The 14,301-nt window shown below is 46.7% G+C and overlaps 7 protein-coding genes across 7 annotated transcripts; 2 read left to right on the forward strand and 5 right to left on the reverse strand.

The window, feature by feature from the left end:
- Positions 1–363: 363 nt before the first annotated feature.
- Positions 364–1,981, forward strand: N7481_010896 (Alpha/Beta hydrolase protein; the record flags this gene model as incomplete). Its single annotated transcript, XM_057270115.1, has 3 exons — positions 364–914; positions 975–1,033; positions 1,083–1,981. 3 exons carry the CDS (start codon positions 364–366, stop codon positions 1,979–1,981), a joined length of 1,509 nt encoding a protein of 502 aa, XP_057117289.1.
- A 738-nt stretch (positions 1,982–2,719) lies between these two features.
- Positions 2,720–3,047, reverse strand: N7481_010897 (uncharacterized protein; the record flags this gene model as incomplete). Its single annotated transcript, XM_057270116.1, has 2 exons — positions 2,720–2,957; positions 2,989–3,047. 2 exons carry the CDS (start codon positions 3,045–3,047, stop codon positions 2,720–2,722), a joined length of 297 nt encoding a protein of 98 aa, XP_057117290.1.
- Positions 3,048–3,325: 278 nt separating this feature from the next.
- N7481_010898 (cation:proton antiporter) lies at positions 3,326–5,326 on the reverse strand (the record flags this gene model as incomplete). The annotated part of the gene is made up of 7 exons (XM_057270117.1): positions 3,326–3,337; positions 3,376–3,930; positions 3,990–4,530; positions 4,587–4,758; positions 4,812–4,937; positions 5,019–5,225; positions 5,290–5,326. 7 exons carry the CDS (start codon positions 5,324–5,326, stop codon positions 3,326–3,328), a joined length of 1,650 nt encoding a protein of 549 aa, XP_057117291.1.
- Positions 5,327–6,050: 724 nt separating this feature from the next.
- On the reverse strand, positions 6,051–7,124 carry N7481_010899 (uncharacterized protein; the record flags this gene model as incomplete). Its single annotated transcript, XM_057270118.1, has 4 exons — positions 6,051–6,254; positions 6,319–6,389; positions 6,452–6,523; positions 6,740–7,124. 4 exons carry the CDS (start codon positions 7,122–7,124, stop codon positions 6,051–6,053), a joined length of 732 nt encoding a protein of 243 aa, XP_057117292.1.
- Positions 7,125–8,384: 1,260 nt separating this feature from the next.
- N7481_010900 (C1 family peptidase) lies at positions 8,385–10,055 on the reverse strand (the record flags this gene model as incomplete). Its single annotated transcript, XM_057270119.1, has 3 exons — positions 8,385–9,704; positions 9,773–9,873; positions 9,944–10,055. 3 exons carry the CDS (start codon positions 10,053–10,055, stop codon positions 8,385–8,387), a joined length of 1,533 nt encoding a protein of 510 aa, XP_057117293.1.
- A 1,047-nt stretch (positions 10,056–11,102) lies between these two features.
- On the forward strand, positions 11,103–12,293 carry N7481_010901 (uncharacterized protein; the record flags this gene model as incomplete). Its single annotated transcript, XM_057270120.1, has 2 exons — positions 11,103–11,485; positions 11,540–12,293. 2 exons carry the CDS (start codon positions 11,103–11,105, stop codon positions 12,291–12,293), a joined length of 1,137 nt encoding a protein of 378 aa, XP_057117294.1.
- A 960-nt stretch (positions 12,294–13,253) lies between these two features.
- On the reverse strand, positions 13,254–13,643 carry N7481_010902 (uncharacterized protein; the record flags this gene model as incomplete). The annotated part of the gene is made up of 1 exon (XM_057270121.1): positions 13,254–13,643. One exon carries the CDS (start codon positions 13,641–13,643, stop codon positions 13,254–13,256), a length of 390 nt encoding a protein of 129 aa, XP_057117295.1.
- Between the last annotated feature and the right edge of the window lie 658 nt (positions 13,644–14,301).

Below are 14,301 nucleotides of genomic sequence, written 5' to 3' on the forward strand. Positions count from 1 at the left end.
ATTGGCCTAGCCCGGGGTTCGAAGTGGAAATCAGGGCTACGCATCAGCGGGGCAATCGGCATTCAAGGGTTCACCCTAATTTGCCTTGACGTAGCTGCTGCTTGGCTATCGAGGCTGAGCGCAGTGAGACCTGGGAACCGTTGGGGGAACTAGAGCATCCTTTGTGGAACCCGCAGCGCATTATTGACCGGGACGCATAAATAGTTTTGTCCAGCCCAAACCTAATGATATCCCTATAAAGGCAGCTCTTTCCACTTGAGAAGGAAATCCACACCCCTGCCCAAACAGAAAAAAAAAGTAAAGAAAGGAAGAGAAGAAGAACCAACAGAGAACTTGAAGGGAAACTCTAGGGCGCTGACAGGAATGGTGCCCCTTATACTTCTCGGCCTGGCCGCAATTGTCGCAGGCTCGAAACCACTCCCCACCGCGATAATCGACTCCGGTGCCATCGTCGGAACAACCACAACTCTGCCCTCGTCGACTGCCGTTGTAAATAAATACTTGGGAGTCCCTTTCGGTAAACCGCCTGTTCGATTCAGTCCACCAGAGCCCGTTGGCCGCTGGTCTACCTACTATAACGCGACAAAATGGGGACCAGCTTGCATTCAAGAAACAGGCCCGGCAGTCCAATTTTTATTTAACCTGCTGGACATGCCACCCCCGCTGGGTGGGGAGGATGAAGATTGCCTAAATCTCAATGTTTTCACACCGGCTGATGCGTCGGCTGGCTCAAAGGCTGTTCTTGTCTGGTTGTACGGGGGCGCTTTTCGTAATGGTGCATCTGCGGAGCCTCAGTACGATGGGTCGAGTTTCGCGGCCAACCAGGACGTAGTGGTGGTTACCATCAACTACCGCACTAATGCCTTTGGATTCCCCGCTGATGAAAGTCTTCCATTGAAGGAAAGGAACTTAGGGTATGATGACCCGTCCCAATTTGCTGCAACGAAGGAATTATAAGCTGACTGAAGTTATAGCCTGCTGGACCAAAGACTTGCCCTTGAATGGGTAACTCGAAACATTGCTGGTCTCGGCGGTGACCCATCCAAGGTAACGATCGTGGGAGAGAGCGCTGGAGCATCCAGCGTCGATGCGCTCGTTGTTACTCCCCCCCGAACCAGTACCCTTCCGAGCAGCCATCATGGAATCAGGCCAAAACTCCATCCAGACTTCGTTCGATACGACCGTCAAGAGCTACAAGCAGTCCTGGCAGAAGCTGCTCAATGCTACGAATTGCGCCTCTGGAAATTCCATCGAATGCCTTCGAGCCGTTCCCGCCCAAGATCTGAAGAAGCTCGCCACAAAGGGTGGTCTGGCCTTTGGGCCCGTCCGCGACGATTTCACGTTGGCCAAAAAGCCTCGCCAGAAGCGCCTCAATTCCACCAAGAATGAAACTTCGATCGCTCGAGTCCCGGTCCTTATTGGGAGCAACGGCGACGAAGCCATGACAACGATCATCGGACAAAATGATACAAGAAAATATCTCCAGCCCGTCCTCGGCAACTTCACCGACTTGCTCCTTTCCAAATACCCCCTTGGATCACCAGGAGCACACACTGAGCACGAGCGACTGTCTCTCATCATCACAGAATTCCAAATACAATGCGTATCCGCAGCGTACGCGAACGAGAGCGCTTTCGCTGGCATCCCCACCTGGAGATACCTGTTCAATGCAAGCTTTCCCAATAACGAGAAGGGATACGGTGCTTATCATACTTCCGAAATTCCCTTTGTCTTTGGCACATACCCGCAAGCAAACAAGACCCAGTTTGAGGAAGATGTCAGCAAATCAATGCAAAAGGCTTGGGCGGATTTTGCCAAGGATCCTTACAAAGGACCGGGCTGGGCGAGGGAGCCGGCTATTGGGATTTTCGGAGATGGTGTCAAGGCTGGTATGAGCGTCGAAGGAAAGAAGCCTTTGAGAACTGTTCCGTCGAAGAAGGTGGATTTCCGATGCCCGCTTTATCTACCCCTTTACACCTAGTCGTTTTGTTTTGCTTGCATTTTGAAGTGGCAGTTGATTTTTATAACAGCATTGAAAGCAGGCTAGAAGAGCTCTTTATCTTTAATGTGAAATGATACGATATTTTATGACTTTTTGACCAGATACTATACTCTGAAGAACGTCACAGTAGTGTAAGTACACCTGAGTACCTGGAATGTTACGCGCTAGACGAAGAAGTATGAGTAAACGGATTAAACAACGATCAACATAATAGGGACTCGAATCCAATATAAACTCCCATTTGGAAAAAAAAAAGGAGAAATGCCAACTTGAGGTATCAATGGAAACAATCATCAGATGCTTTCCTTATGGAATTTCTGCGCTATCTGCTCCTTGACGGGGGTATTTGCTCGTTCTGGGGTGGATCTCGACGAGACCGATCCTAAAGGCGTGCCAACAGGATACGGCTGCGCGGCCTAAGCGGGCCGCGGGAATTCTAACGGGGTAATCCCATTCCTAGTTATTCTATTGACAGTTAAAGACGACTTGTCGTTTGCAATTTGCGTAAAAAGAGTACAATCTGGCTGGTTCGCTGTATAGAAGCGAGCTGGGTGAATTCCGTAAGACTTATTCGGGGTTTATGTACTAGTAGTACATACCAAGGGCAGACCAAACATTTGGGGCACGGTCCTGGCGTATATAAATGCAAAAGTTCTCTCTGCCTGTTCCATGTTGAGCTAGGATCACAATGGGAATTTCATAATATTGATAGACTACTTACACCCTCAACCCAGAATCCCTGGGAATCACCGTGACAAGACCTGTCAGGTCCAATCTACCGGATTTGTACTCCTTCGTAATGGCCTTTATGTTCTGCAATTGACTGTGCTCGTGGCCATTCTCTTCGTTGTGCTTCTTGATGGCATCAAGGTTTTCGAGACGCTGAATGACATTCCAGCTGAGACCCTTTTGGATATTTGTTCGTGATTTTCCTTCTTGGATTGCATTAGAATTTCTGTTTAGACAATGTTAGAAATGGCGCTTACAATCGATCAGCTTGCCGCTCTTCCATCTCCTTCAGCCGTTGCTCAAAGACACGGGGCATGATGTTATCCTCAAGACGCTCGTGACGTCTTTCAATTTGAGCCTCGAGATCCCTGTTTGATTTTAATCAGCTGCTAGTCTGATCACGTTGACATGCTTCACTCTATCGCAGACTTCGACCTTGGAAACAAGAATTTATCTCATAAATATTACGGATGAATGAAGCGCTTCTAGTTTGCATACAATTTGTATTCCAGTTTCGATCATTGAATATACTAGTGGACATGCCTACCTAAACTTTGTGGATGAACACGCTCCATCAAGTTTGGATTCCAAGGTTCACTGATACTTCTATATTTTCCATTTATGAGTTCAGCTTCTATACTTACCTGGGCAGGATCCATCTTATCCGAATAATAGCAAAGACCGAATACATTTTTAGACTCAAGTTCTAAATTGACCAAGTGCAGAGAAGAAATTTGTCCAGGTGATGTGATGCGAATATTATAGCTAGAGAAAAATTCAGGCTTGCTCTCGTAGACTATTATCATTCGATGCTCCTGGGGCAACCCCTGCAGACCCCACTTGCCCTTCCCAATCTGTTGACCATAGAATTTCACCAGATATCCCACAGCAATTGGCCCAATTATTGTGTTGAGAAGAATAGCCCACACTGCAGTGATAAAACCTTCCTGGCTTACATAGCTGGTTTCGTTATAGCCAATCTCAATGATCAGAAGCCCGATTTCACCGCGTGCTACCATCGCCGAGCCAAGAAGAAAACCGGCGATCGATGCTGCACCATAGTCTTGGTTCTTTTCCTTGATGCTAGGTGGCTGGTTCTTTCCGCGAGGGGAATTTCCTTGTTGGCCGATAACCGGTCCCGTTGATGAGGGCTTTGAATACAAAGCTTCCCAAATGGGAATCCATATACCAACAATGAACTGTATGAGTTGTGAGTTTTAGATTCACACAGGCCATAAAAGTAGAAGTGGTGATTTACCTTCGCAAATGCCATGAGGAGAGAATACACTATTCCCCTCCAAATTCTCTTGCCAGTCCAGAGTTTCAAGAATGGAATCGCGAAACCGACACTGGCGAAAAAGAGCGGCTCCATCAAATATTTTTGAACGTCGAGAAGGTATCTCTCGAATGTGTGAACAAATGTAGGGCTTTTATCAGCTTCTCGCTCCCCTTCTTCGCGACTCATGACAACGAAGGGACCATCGGGGTGTTTGCTGGGTAAGTAAGTGAGAAATGTACCTGCGAGAAACGCACCAAACAAAACCGAAGTCCCAGCATAAGCCGCGATAGTAATAAAAGCGGATAAAACCAAGACCATCAAGGTGATGTTAGATAGATGATCGTATTTTGCAAATGTGTGCTCGATCCATCGCCGGAAAATAGGCGCGAATACGAATTTTGTTAGGATTGGGGTTGCAATCGCCATCGCAGCAGAGGCTACAATGGGGCGTCCAATGACCCATCCAAGATTAGGACTTCCTGCTCCTGGATCTGAAAGCCCGCCTAAATCGTGGATGACACTATCGAGTAAACGTGAGTAATGATATAGTGACGGAAGTTAGCTGGGTGCACTAACCTAGCCAACACAAGACCGACAACATCGTCAATAACAGCTGCACTGACAAGTACCGAGCCCACCATGGTCTGTGAAAGGTCCACCTCTTTGGAAGCTGATGATATTACCGAGAATGTTGTGCCTAGTGAAGTTGCAGAGAGCGCCGCCCCGGCGATGAACGTTTCCACGGCACCTTTATGACATTAGTAAAGAGATATTTTGTTGGAGACAAGAACAGAAACCCACCAAATCCAAAGCCCAGATACAACAGAAGATAGGAAAGACCAATAGGAAAGCAAACACCTGTGGCGGCCCCTAAAACACTGAGAACGAAGTTCTTTTTCAAGAGATCAAGGCGTATCTGCAGGCCACCTAATTTCCCGTGTCAGAATATAAATATGACGTGAATGATAGAATTCAAGTTTGAAGATGGAGGCTGCAATCCCGACTCACCTTCAAAAATGATCAAAATCAATCCGATATATCCCACCGCGAGAAACGTCTCCTGCCATGGTCCTTTCAAGATATTGGCCAATGGCTCTCCGTATATAATACCAACGGCAATTTGACCAATAATCCCTGCACGAATGATCTTCGCAGAAAACCATTCAGCGAGAGATAAAAAGAAAAAGAAGGACAGAATAATCAAAATATCGACAACTGCAATCGAACGAAGGTCAGCCAAAATTCGGCGCATTTAGCTGAGACTAGCGTCGCCACTTACTGCCAGGTTCATGATATGCGAGGAAACTCCCAGCCATTTCAAATACTTCGAAGCAGCCTCATGCAAAGAATACAATTATATCACAGAATTGAACTCTTCCTGACTGAAAAAAAATTTGACCTCGAGTTGGCTGGGCATTTCTTGGACTTCTTGGCGGGTGCAACTTCATGACGTTGCGTCACGTGGGTGGAACCGTGGAAAGTTTGGAGAGCTGAATTCCATTTTCTATATTACATAACGCCAATATTGGTTCTAGAAATAAGAAAAGAAATCGAATAGTAATGGGATTGTTTTGGGTTTGACTATTGCGCGAGGAAGGGGCGATAAGTTGATTTGAATAGGTGGCTGACTGCATATTAACTGTTCGCCGTTTTTACTAGTAAGTTTCCTAGAATTGCCGGCAGGGGGTAGAAAAAAGCCTAAAAACTACAAGCGAAATAGAAATCCAATCTACAATGAAAACATAGTAGTGTATGAATATTAGGAGTTTTTACGAATAGAATATTTGCGGAAGATAAATGATCATCCCACCCAAAGGTTCAACATTTGCACTCTTCTCCGAGTCGGAGGCATTATCGGATCGGCACTATAAAAAACTCCGATTCTACTAGATCGGGTCACAGAGATTTCCTCATGACAATCGATAGATTTGAATGAACGAAATACACAAAATTTACATTCAGAAGTTGTACAACGAATAATAGGCTTGTAAAATATGTTTATAGCGGTACTTGCAACTCTGGCCAAACGTACTCCATAATCTATTGAACTTGGGTGTCATCGGAGCTGTCAAAGTCGATAGTGTTAACAGTGATGCGGTCGGTGTGCCAAGTAATGCCACCGTCAGTGGACTTGAACTCGGCATCGGTGACACTGTCAAGGCTCATGACGCTGTCAAACCTGGTATCGACCTCGCTGAGAGTGACAGTAAGGTTGGTGATTTCTGTATTATGATATCGCGTCAACTCAAGTAATTTTGAAAGAAATTATTTGGTTGGGGAGGGGGGATAACGCACTCCATCCATCAACGGAACCACAGGAACCGGCACCGGTGTAGCACTCGTTGCTAGAGTACAGATACTGGAGGGGAGCATCAAGAGCTATAATTGGAAATAATGATTAGAAGGTCGAGAATTTTTGCGTTGAATTTTGGAAAACGTACCGTCCGACTCCTTGGAAATGATTTCGTCATTCATGGTGACGGTTTGAACAACCTTGCTGTTGACGACGGCAACTAGAATTCGTCGGTTAGCGTTATTTGTACATGGTCGTAAGAACACAATTCCAGAAGGCCATACTTTCAAAGTCCACCTGTGTACTCTTGGGGACGGTGACATAGGCCTGTCCAAGTTGACCAGCTAAAATATTCAAGACATGTTAGCTCATATCGCCGGCTGAGGACCAGATGAGGTTTGACTTGCATGGCGTATAGGTGCTGGCGGCAACACACCACTCCTGAGCAGTTGCAGGGCAGCCCCTATAGTAAAACCATTGTCAAAATATTGATCTAAAGGTGGAAGAATATTTGCGGCATACTGAGATTCCTGGTCAGGGCACCAGTTGAAGATCGGCTGGTACAGGTTGGCATCTTGGTCGCCGGCAGTGGAAGAAGCTCCGACCCAGACAGAAACCCAAGGCTCGTCATCAGCATTGGACTTGGCCCCCCAGGGAACAGACGGCGGCACGATGGAGTAAGTGGCCTTGGCGATGTAGGAATTGCCCGAGGGAGGGCCAAGGTAGAACAGGCTGTTTCCAAAAACCCATGAATCAGCGGGCTGCGAAGCCACAGCGCCAATTGCAGCGGCCAATGGAGTTAGGGCGTAAACAGAGCGCATTTTGGGTGATTTTGCTTGAGGCCGAAAGAGACTCGGAGAAAAAGGGTAGTGTGATGGGTCGGATGAGGAACGGAAGAGATAGAAACTCGAGGACGAGGGCTGTCTATATTCCTCAAATAATGATTCGGAGACTAGGCAAGAAGGGTATATCATCGGAACAAAACATATATCTCTGACGAGCAATTAAATATTCACGCAGAGCGTTTCACGGAACAACATTCCGAAACAGGGGCTTCTGGATATCTTAGCTCCGAGTCCCCACTTGTCTACAAACTGCTGTCTTGGTCGACTGTTCCAGTGGACCATACATTAATAACCTGGAAGGGAAGATGAGAATTCCTATGTTCTGGGTTTATTAATTAATAAGCTCGAAAAAAGAGATTCAAAATAGAAAGTTGTGAGAATAGCTTCCATTTGCAATTTTCAGCGGTTGGTGAACATATCAATTCATCACGCCAGTTTAGACCCACTTAGAGGATTCCTGTGGAACTAGTAGCAGTGTCTCTCATTTAATTATATTACTAGTACCAAGAGACAATAAATCTTAAGCTAAGAGAACATCTAGATATTGAACAGTAAAGTAATCAGGTATAGATATGTGTATACTTCACTATATAGTAAACTTAGATAGATACTACAACACATATCAAGTATAGGCTTATTCTAGTACCTAGGCAAGTTACTACTAGTCACTACTAGTACTATTGCATCTCCCGGAACCCACAACATTGGAACTATCCAGCCGCCTCTGGACAAATTGGGAAGTGCCGAAATTTTTACTTGAGCGTTGCGAGCGCCCCATTGGCCGCGAAGCTTATGGACGAAGATTGTTCCGCCATTTTCTCAGCTAATAGGTCACGTCCATTGCTAGGAGGTGATAAATGGATGGAAGTGATGAAAGTGGTGACATGTGTCTAAAGATACGGCTCGTCAAGCGTTGGAGCATAAATGGGTTGAGGGCGCTTGACTGGGATACCCCAAATTCCGTTCAATAAGCATTCCTATATGTGCTGGCGTGGCGTTGGCATCTATCTTTATATTGCGTTGTTGAAGTAATTCAGGACGAAATCTATTCGAAGAGAGAGAGAGAGAGAGAGAGAGAGAGAGAGAGAGAGAGAGAGAGAGAGAGAGAGAGAGAGAGAGAGAGAGAGAGAGAGAGAGAGAGAGAGAGAATCAAAAAATCAATGCAAATTCTGGAGTCTTTGAAAAAAAGTAATACGGCCTAAAATGCTCATAACGGCGTTATTCAAGGAGTTTCTCCTAAGCAAGAACTCCCAAAGGATCCCAGCGGGGTAAAACCTGAGGAGTCTGTTTGAGGACCGATCGCACTTCGGCGGAGACAAAATTAAAGTCCACAACGGCCTGGAAAGTATACTCATCCATCCACCGGTCGGTCATCACAAACCAGCCCTTATCCCCAGCCGCTTCACCCCATGAATTTTCCACTCGCCATCGAATCGGCTCATCTTTGTCGGAAAGATGCACCGCCGTGATGACCATGGCATGGGTCATCGAGGACTCGCCGCTAGCCAACCGCTCTGCCTTGTTCATCCCGAGCGATACATTGAATCCAAGAGCGAGATCGGTGAGATCGGCATCCATGACACCGAGCTTTGTATTAGAAAATTTGCCGACATCGCATCCGAAGAAGACGGGGTGACCAGCTTTCAGCATGGCAATCACTGCTTTTTTGAGAATCGCCATCTCGACATTAACGTATGTGAGCGCTTGTCCTTCGAGGACATTGCCGAGCTTGTCGACTGTTAGTAGGCGGTTATATTCATTTCGCGGATCGTTCACGAGACTGAAGAGTCGCCCCGGAGACACGGGCGGGCTGGTGCGCGAAAGTATCCGGGTCTGAGACCGAGTAGCCTGCTGGCCGAACTCCAGTGGAGTCTGTCGCACCTCGCGGGAGGCTCCATTTGAATCGTAGTACTGCCAGACGAACTCCTTGTCCGGGTTTGGAGCCGGACCCAGAAGGAGAGTGACGATCGAGTGGATCTCTTTCATGAACTGCTCTTTGCTCGCAGCCAGAATATGCGCGGCGTGGCCATCTCCCTTCTGGGTGGCGAGCTTCCGTAAGACTAATGCCTGTTCGCGCAGTTTGGCAGTGAGTAACCAGTTGAGTCTGGAGCTATTTTGCGCATGGTAAGCATCGGGGTAAATTGCGTGCGGGACCAGTCCGTATTTCTGCACCAGGTTGACGACCATGTCCCACTGGCCGCCGTCGCTGACTGGGTCTTCCAGGAGCTTCTGGACGAGGCGTTCGGTGAGATCTTCATCGGCGGTTGCAATTATTTGCTCGAAGAACCAGTTGGCCTTTTCGATCTTGTCCCAGTAGAAGAGGTAAGCTTGGCTGAGCTCGAACTCGCGGAGCTGATATGCCTTGATCAGTGGAACTCGGAAGACGTTGGTGGCGGCGAATAGCCAGCAGCGACCCGAGGAGCGCTGGTTTGTGATGGGCGCTCCTTCGATTGGAACGGCGAGGTTGAAGATGTGTAGATCGGACTGCAGACTTTCGCGATTGGTGAGTAGAGCTTCATACGGTTGGCTGGCGAAGTTGGAGATAGCGAGACGATTCTAATTGTGCAGCGAAGGAGCTTGCCATCAGTATGGAATCGCTTTGGAAGTGGATCAATCGCTCGAACCTTTGCATCACTCAAGAGGGACTCGCTCCAGTCCTCCAGACGAGGTACAGCGACGGATCGAGCTCTCTCGCGAGCTGCAAGAAATGGATATGGCGGGGGAGCTGCGATGTTGTCAATAAAGCTCCCAGAGGTGAGAGAATGGGGGATCGGGGTCAAATGGGGACGACAGACGAGTTTCTGATGCCATACTCATTGCAGTGGGTTCTTGCTTGATAGATCGAGTTGAGTTGGAGGCGCTAGTCTTCTCGTCCACAGGCTCCGGCTTGGAATAAATGGTGCCCATGTTTGCAGTGCTCGAGTGTTAAGAGATGGGTGTTGATTTATTTCCCAGATAGATGTTGATACCGACTTGGAGGGGTTGTGGGCGAAGGGAGGAAGATGAGGGGGGGAAGGGGAAGAAGAGAAGAAGGGAAAGCGTCCGAACTTTGGAACTCCAAAGGTCCTCGTCTCTTCAAGTTCAGCTGACGCGGGGAAGGCGGATGATGCGAGGTCGCATTGGTTCGCGTCACTCGACTGGGCCTAACCGCAATGATTGGCTAATGCTTCGCTATCGTCAAAGCTCAAGTTGTACAGCAGCAAATCGATCGTGCTATCTCCAAACTGTATCGCTGATTGGTGATTGGTCCACCCCTTGTATGCACAATCATTCACCTGCAGTATGAATTATCACAATAATTAGTACTGACAGTCAGAAGTGAAAAATAGATACCTCCTGGTATATGTCCTGCTCGATAATCTATATCTTTAATCGCAAACCTTGAGATATAGTAATAAGTAACTACTGGTAGGAAGTTGTATAGCATCAATCCGCAGCTTTGCATTAATTCTTATATATATCAGGTGGCCAGCTGCAAGTCATACCCAATCGAAAGTCACATTGTCATTCAGAGTAGCTCAAGCTACCGGCCATTCATATTTCAACATGCTGTTTCGAGAAGTTAGTGACGGGAGCGGACCAAATGGGTTGAAATCGATGATGATGGAGGGAAAAGCCCTCAGAGCAATATCTACCACTAAATACTACTACTATCAAAGGACAAACGCAATACAAAGACCACAAACAGTGTGGGCTGACAAAGCCCCAGGCCTGCGGCCCTAGGGCCTCAGTAGAAGTCATCGGGGTTCCTACCGATAAAACACCGCGACGATGGTAGAAAGTCCATAAACCCCGCACATTTACCCCCACACTAGACGGACGATCGTAGTATATCATTCGCTCCCCGCATTAACTGACATCAGGAACTCCAGAGAGAATAAGTTATAAATAAAAGACTTGCTCTTTTGAATTAATTACTCTTTCCCCCGAGATATAGTGTGACAAGAAGCCATTATGAAGCTCTGTCACACCTTTACATACCTGCTACCCTTGGGACGGGCATATATATCCCAAGCCAGGACAATTTCAGAAAATCCCCAGCCAATAATAATAGACACAGACATCTTCGGGGACGTGGACGATGTCGGTGCACTTTATGTTGCAAACATATTGCATAACTGTGGACTTGCCGATCTTCGAGGCGTCGCCGTCAACACAAACTCACAGTACGGTGCATTGGCAGTGAGCGTGAGTAATACAATCCAAGCCCGCAAGACCGGATGGGATACACTGACCTTTATCAAGTCAATCTGTACATATTTTGGGAATAGTGAAATTCCAATAGCAGCGCTGAGACCGTTGACGAATGAAACATTTTTCGACGACGACGAGTTCTTGTAAGTTTCTCCTGCAACACTTGACAATTCTCACTTAACTAATATAAACTTTAGACACAGCGAATACGCAAGCAAAGTAGCCAACAATTGGCCGAGAAATCTTAGAAATGCATCTTCAACACCCACACCAGTCGAACTCTATCGCTCCATTCTAGCCGCGGCGGCAAACCAAAGCATGAACATAATCTCAATCGGTTTTCTGACAAACCTCAAAGACGTGCTAAAATCCAAAGCCGATGAAATCAGCCCTCTATCCGGCTCCGACTTGATTGCTGCAAAAACACGCGAGTTGGTTGTAATGGGAGGCGCTTATCCATCGGGCTCAGAGTACAATTTTGGCCATTCCGATCCAGAAAGCACAGCATACGTACTCAAGAACTGGCCCAAGAGTGTCGCGATCACGTATTCGGGTTTCGAGCTCGGTGGAGACATAGACTCCGGCCAAAACCTGGATGTACTTTCTCCGCCGAATTCTCCAATACTCGCCGCATATCAGTGGTATGTTGGGCGTGGGTCGACTGTTCGGCCATCTTGGGATCCGATCACGACTCTTTATGGAAGTCTTGGTCTCGATGGATTTGAGAAGCTTGGTCTTGGCCGGATGCTTGCCTTTGCTAACAGGGATGGACACAATTCGTTGACATCGGCTAATGCCTCGAATGCTTGGGTCAATGATACAAGTGTTACGAATCAGCATTGGTTGAAGCTTGCGGATGGAGTTACAAACTCAAGTATGTCCTGGTTGCTGGACCGGGTTTTCACACATGATCCGGTTCAGCAACGTTGCTTCAGTCGGACAAACAGCTAAGACTTCAACTCTAAGTCTAGAGTTCTTGTATTACCCAGGGCGCTAGGATTGTCAAGATGCTACAAGATACGGGGAGACAGAGTACACTGAATTTGAACAAGGTAAGAATATCTAATTCATGATTTGTAAGGGGTATCAAGCGAGGTTTGCTACACCTTGCCTGTAAAGCCGACATTGGTCTTCTATGGCCACAAGAGCGGCACCTTAGGTGAGGCATCTGTCGGGCTATCACTGGCATCAATGAGCTCTGAAAAATCAGCCGTGTATAAGTAGTCCAGCATTTTTTTTAAACGACCGAAATTGATTCACCCGTCATCTGGAATGTAGAATCTGCTGCTTCCTGCGTTTAAACTATGTGAGATATGAGGAGAGAAAGACTGGCTTAAGAGATAACTTGCCCTGAAATTCCCCGTGCAAGCGGCCCGAAAAAAAGGAGCTTGCGAACATAGCATGACTTTATAAACGCCGAGATCGACTCCATCACACAGAATTTTGAAATCGGTAATCTCTTTCACGACATCAAAATATCTGCTGGAACTTGCGACTCGGCAAAAAGACATCCCGCGGTCGAGAACAGTGTTCCCGCTGGTAGTCACAGCGAGTGTAATAGATATCGTGGCATGGAAACGCTCAGGCATTTCTGAGAGGAACACAGGCAGCAAACAGCATGAAGTCGTACAAAAATACGTACCACCTATAGGAGATCCTGTCGCTTTCAATTGTCCTAAACAAGATCAAACGGAAGACGAGCGCGAAGGTGATAGCAGCCACCATGCTGGACACAATTACAGTGGCGGTATTGTATCTAGAGTCCAAAATCCCAGAGAAAATGTAGATATACTGAAAGGATCTGTCAATAACTGCTGATGTTTTCGTCATAAGGTGAAAAGCTCACTCCAAAATAAATCAGTCCAGCGCAACTGTATATGCGAGCTTAGAAGATGGACGTAAGCAAGAATCTTAATATCCAGAAGAACCGAAGATACCTGTGATATTGCCTAGTAAAATCGGCGTAGTACGACGGCCGCATGTGCTATCACCTGGCACATCACGGAAATCTTGAATTGGCACAGTGGGAACACTCCACATGCCCATCAGTTTGACCCAGCTCCAACCGACTTCGGCATCGGAACCTCCAATCTCCCAGCAGGCCATTAACTGTACAACTATTCCCGCTGTCATACAGAGGTCTTTCAGGGGTCCAAATCTTGCTGCCCGTAGGACATAATGAATGAAAACGACGGCAATCCAAGCTGCAGCCCATTTCTTGACGCCAAGAAAATGGCTATATATAAGCCATATTCCAGATGATATGTAATATCGAGCCTTGATTTCAGTTAAAGTGGCCATCTTGGATACAATTGGGCGATCTGGCTTATTGATCTCATCTTCTGCACCACTTCCTTCGGCATTGTTTGCGAGATCGATGGTATAAGCAAAAAGAAACCCATATGCTATGGCGTCTTTTTAGAAGGATTAGCTGTCGATCGTGAGAGGCAGTATAATATTTATCATACAAGCAATAGTATATAGCATCTCATCGAGTTCTGCTCCTCTATAGAGTAGGGATGCCGTCGTAAATATAGGGAAAGGGACGAAAGATGCATCAACATTGCCTCTCATCAAGCGATATGTTAAGTAGGTCTCAGACCTCACAATTTGATATAGTAACCTCGCGTATTGTGTCATTTCCACACGTTGGCTGCAAAAGGCTTCAAAAATGATGATTGTAGCTGATAAAAAAAGTGTAAATTGAAGGACCTATAAGTTCTGAGGTGGGTGGTTTGAATATACTGTTTTAGGAAGCCATCTGGAAAGCGGGGTATCTAGTCTGGAAAGGGGGCATCCCCGATCTGCCCAATCAGAACTCGTGTATCTCGGATTTACTTTCCGGGTATCAAGATGTTAGAATGTGAGGTATAACTGGTTTCGAATAATACTGTATCTTGTATCTAAATTATTATCGGTTCTTGGCGAGTGTTTTCTCCGCGTCGATTCACCCAATGAC

This window comes from Penicillium waksmanii (genome assembly GCF_028829765.1).
Source record: "Penicillium waksmanii strain IBT 27052 chromosome Unknown utg000009l:1.0-4314994.0:1.0-4318279.0, whole genome shotgun sequence".
Classification (NCBI taxonomy): domain Eukaryota; kingdom Fungi; phylum Ascomycota; class Eurotiomycetes; order Eurotiales; family Aspergillaceae; genus Penicillium; species Penicillium waksmanii.